The sequence below is a fragment of the Eurypyga helias genome, unplaced genomic scaffold (genome assembly GCF_000690775.1).
Source record: "Eurypyga helias isolate BGI_N326 unplaced genomic scaffold, ASM69077v1 scaffold12625, whole genome shotgun sequence".
NCBI lineage: Eukaryota > Metazoa > Chordata > Aves > Eurypygiformes > Eurypygidae > Eurypyga > Eurypyga helias.
Genome location: NW_010249550.1, coordinates 8,124 through 12,648, shown reverse-complemented (window position 1 = coordinate 12,648; position 4,525 = coordinate 8,124). Strand labels below are relative to the sequence as shown.

The 4,525-nt window shown below is 57.7% G+C and overlaps 1 protein-coding gene across 1 annotated transcript in view; it reads right to left on the bottom strand.

The window, feature by feature from the left end:
* NTNG2 (netrin G2) overlaps positions 1 to 2,383 on the bottom strand; it is a gene marked incomplete at both ends in the record, with an annotated part of 26,886 nt that extends 24,503 nt beyond the window's left edge. Inside the window, 2 exons of the mRNA XM_010151404.1 lie at positions 931 to 1,574; positions 2,300 to 2,383. Of these exons, the coding sequence (XP_010149706.1) occupies positions 931 to 1,574; positions 2,300 to 2,383 (728 nt within the window). The remainder of the gene's footprint in view (positions 1 to 930; positions 1,575 to 2,299) is intronic.
* Positions 2,384 to 4,525: the final 2,142 nt, after the last annotated feature.

The following is a 4,525-nucleotide window of genomic DNA, read 5'->3' as shown; positions in this document are numbered from 1 at the left end:
AGCTTCCTTCCCCTTGGAGCACATTCCAAGCCAGCCTCGGCGGCACCTGCGGAACAGTTTTGCTTGCAAGTCTCAGCAGCAGTTTGGAACCGACACCAACGGCTCCTCTGTCGCTGTGGTGATTGGTGTTAGCGCGGGGTGGGTGATGGGGAGATTTTTCCCCTCTCGCCTCTGTCTCACACAAGCTGAATCCACAAGCTGGGTGGGAAATTAGCCATCTCGGCATTTTTCCGCCTTACTTTGCTTTTTTGGTTGATGTCATAACGTAACATATGGCATCGTACAGAGAAATGAAAAACAAAAACCAGGAGAAACAAACCCCTTCCTGCCTTCCCCTGCCCCACATCTATTCCCAAACTTCACCTGCCAGACCCGGGGCTGCTCCAGGGGCGCAGGACTGACTCGGGACAACCCATCCCGCTTGCACTGGCAGTGAGCTGGAGTTTAGTGGGGCAAGCCTCATTCCTCACCTCCCAGATCCACTAGCATCATCCCTGAGATTTTTGGGCAGAGGCTGCCTGCGTCTGCACAGCTGGGGAAAGGGTATCTGAGAGGGAACTCTGACCCCGACCATCCCTCCGTGTCTCAGCTCCCCCCGCACCGGCTCCGGGCGGACACAGCCCTTCTCTCCGACACGGCGCCAGCCTTAGAGGTGCCCCAGCCGTTCCCTGCAAGGACACATCTGTTTTACTACCGATGCTGCCCTGCCTGGGGAGAGAGGGTATTAGAGGGAGAAACACTGATAATCTTATCGGTCGACAGAAACGCTGATGGCTTAGTTTTCTAGCAGTAACCCTGGGCAGTAACCCCATGGCAGGGGGGGTTGGAACTAGATGATCTTTAAGGTCCCTTCCAACCCTAACCATTCTATGATTCTATGATTCTCATCCCTCCAAGAAGAGACGCCCAAAGAAATACAGCAGCTGTTACCTGCCGGTGACTTCAACGTTGGAGACAGCATAGAAGTACTTGTACAAGTTCTCCCTCTGCACGTAGGTGCCCCCCAGGGCTGGTCTCAGCAACCTCATCCGCAGGTCGGTCACGGTGAAGAAGTCCTTGAGCCCTTTGGCGCTCTCCAGCCGGGTGTACAAGTTGTCCATGTTCTTGAGGTCGGGGCCAGCGAAGATGGCAAAGCGGTCCCTCACCTCAAACCGGACGGTCTTCTCTTTTTTGGAGCCTGCCCAGCGGGAATACTCCTCCGTGCAGAGGACCCTGTTGGCACTGGTGGTGGAGAGGTCCCGGACCCTCCGTGCTGGCATGCTGAAGGCCTCCATGCAGTCATCTGCGTAATACTGGTACGGGTGCCAAGTCCTCCCGTTGTCCAGCGACTTCTCTAGCATCATGATGGTGGGTCGGCCGTACTCGAAGGTTATCACGATGTCATCCGTCAGCTCGATGCTCTTGTTCCAGGACAGGGTGATGTTGGCCAACAGCGGCTCCGGGTACCGGCGCCACGTCACGCTCTGCCAGTACGTGGCCAGCCCTTCGTCCTCGCTGTCGAACATGAGCTTCGGTGGGTGGGCCAGGTCGGGGTTGGAGGCGTCGCACTCGTCACTGCACAGGTACGGGTTCTCCTGGAACAACAACAACGGTCACGAGAAGAGAAGGCAATGCCTGGGCATCGCGTGGGCATCAGGGGCACGCGGCCAAGCTCGCAGCGTTACTGGGCCCTGGTCTGAGCTGTTTGTGTCAAACATTAACCGCTGGGCTGAGCTGGGGTGTGCTGGGCATCTGGCTCTGGATGATGCTGAGCATGAATTTGAGACAGAAACACGTGGCCTTGCCTTTGCTATAAGAACAGCTGAGCTGTTTCCTTTGAAAGGCCCTTCGGGAAAGAGCCTTTCAATTTGGCACGGGGGCAATTTTCATAGAAAGCGCTTTCCCTGAGATGATCTCCGAGAAACTTCGCTTCTGGTTGGCTGAGTTACAGGCCTATGGAAAGTTGTGTTCACCCCAGTTCCTGTGTGAGAACAGAATGGCTGAAATCCCCAAAGCACATCCATGCCTCTGATATGGAATGGGTGGGGGCACACCATCCCCCAGTGCCTCTCAGCATTTTCCTGATCTGGGACAGGACTGGGAAGTTGGTGGAGAGAGCAGAGGTTTGTGCTCCCGGTGTCTCTGCTGTCCCTGGCCTTGGGGACAAGCAGAGCAGGTAGGCTCTGGGTGCACACTCGCAGCCCAGTGTGATGCCCATTGCTGGTCACTCCTCACTTCAACCTACCCAAACTAACTGGGAAGAGGCTGGCCTGACGGGGAGGGAAGGGGAAGGGAACGGGACAGGCGGCTCTGTGCCCACCTGCCAGCGTCCAGAAGGGACCTGGGGCTCACGCAGCCTAAACACCGTCCCCAGCTCCTTGCTGCTTGTCCAGGCACCCTGCGCCTGTGGCAAGGCCAAGACAACCTCAGTTAGCGTCTGTCTGTGCAGGAACCGCGTCAGGTAGCTGTGCCCGGCAGCCCCGCTGCCTGCGGGGATGGGCCCTTCCCAAGCCACGCTGCCTTCCCCAGCTGCCAGGCAGGAGGTGCGAACGTCCTCGCCTGCCCACAGGGACCACGGTGGGAAGGAGGGCTCATCCCATCCAGGTGACAGTGTCCGCTGCTACGTCACTCCTTGTCTGCAGGCCTGGGCATGGGCAGAAAAGGTCTAGCCATCCCATTTTGCTCACAAGTGACAGTGCATGACCAAGCTCATGTTTTGCAGGGACACGCGCACACATCCACACGTGCTGAGCTGCACTAAGGACGTATCATCAAGGTCACACCCCAAATGCTGACGTTTGGGAGGCACACAGCAGGGTTAGCCATGCCAGTGGGTCCATCATTACAAGCTGGGGGGTCTCTCTTGCCCTGCAGCCCCTTCCTCTGGGAGCGTGTGGGTCAGACCTGCCTTGGGGATGATGTGGGGCTGTGTTATAGTAGGTACTGCCCGCAAAAAACTCTGCAACATGCCACAAATCTTTTTTACATGTCAGGCACCTCTTTGCTGTCACTTCCCTCTCGGATTCAAAATTCAGAGGACTGGGGAGGGAGGGGGATTGGTAAGACAGCAGGCTCTGCTGCGGTGGGGTCCTCATCAGGGAGGCAGAGCTACCTGAGAGGGCAGGAGGTGATAAAGCAGATGGAGCTGCTCAGCGCTGATGGCCGGGGGTGAGGAGCCTGCTGGGGTGTGAGCTCTCGCCCTCCTGAGCACAGCGGACTTGCAAGGTAAGGCTGCGCTGGCTTTCACCGTCGGGTTTGTGGATGTTTTGGGTGCGGTGGGGAGCTGTGGGAAGGTGCTGTATGCGGGGAGCAGCATGTTCCTGCCCGGCCCTGGGGACCTCCAGCAGCGCTGGGGCTGTGCTGAGGTACAGGGGGCTGGTGCTGGTACCTGGGGGCTCGAGCGAACAAGGTGCAGGGCTGGGGTATGCGCAGGTGCTGTGTGTCTCAGGGCTGGGAGAGCCCCGCTGCAAGTGTGGGAAAGGCTGCTCCTGTGTCCCGTGGTGCTGGGGACAGGTCCTGCACCATGGGCTTGCTTTGACCTGGGTGACTTGGAGTCTAAGTGCTTGCGACCCCCTTTCAGGATGCCCCAGGTATACCCCGGCAAAGCAGAGGGGAGCTGGCTTGCACAAGTGGATGCTCTTGGATGCAGAGTGCAGCTGTGCTTTGAATGTGGAAAACAATGTGTAACGTGAGGTGCTCTGGAAAACCTGGGCTTTGCCACCTCTAGCTGGGCAACCAAAAGTCCTGGGAACCACTTAGAGCTCCTCCACTCTGTGTCTGTAAAATGGGCCTTTGGCGCTCGGAGCCCCGCGCTGAATGCGAGTGTGCACAGCCAGTGGAGGCTGCAGTGCCGAGGAGCCCGGAAAAGCTCAGGATGACATAAATAATTCTGTCTTTGGAGCAGGGTGCGAGTAGAGTGCTGTAAATAAGGCAGAAAGCCACTCCACCAGCAGCGGGGATAAAGCAAAACAGCGAGCAGCTGATCCATATGTGAGCACCCAGCTCCTTTGCAGGGGACGCAGAGGCGGCCGTGGGGAGAAGCGGGGACTCCTGTAAATACAGAATGCGTTGTCGTGCGTGCGCGCGAGGCTGCCAAGGAAAGCAGCAGAAGCCAGTTGGTGAAACAGGGCAAAACTCACACTGTTTTTAACATGGTTGTGCTGTTGGAGACGCTCCTGCCTGACGATAAAGCCACGTTCCGTGCTGGGATTTGCCCCTCCTGTGACAGCCTTAGCTTGAGCGATGGGTGGCTTTTGCCATCTCCATATGCTGGGAGGAAGGGCTGCAGCCGGAGCTGCCGAGCTCCGCCACGGTGCCCATCCCCGGGGCAGGGAGGGTACTAAACAGATGCTTTGCTGGATGTTTTAAAAGCAAATGGCTATAGTTTTATTATTTTGCACTTGCAGCTGTGCCAACTCAGCAAGGGAAATCAATGGAGTGCTCAGGTGGGTGAGGGGAGGGCACCTGCCCAGGCACTCCCCACTCCCCTCCCAAAGAGGGGGCTATGCCCCAAGCCACGAGCCATCAGCTGGGGTGCAGCAGGGCT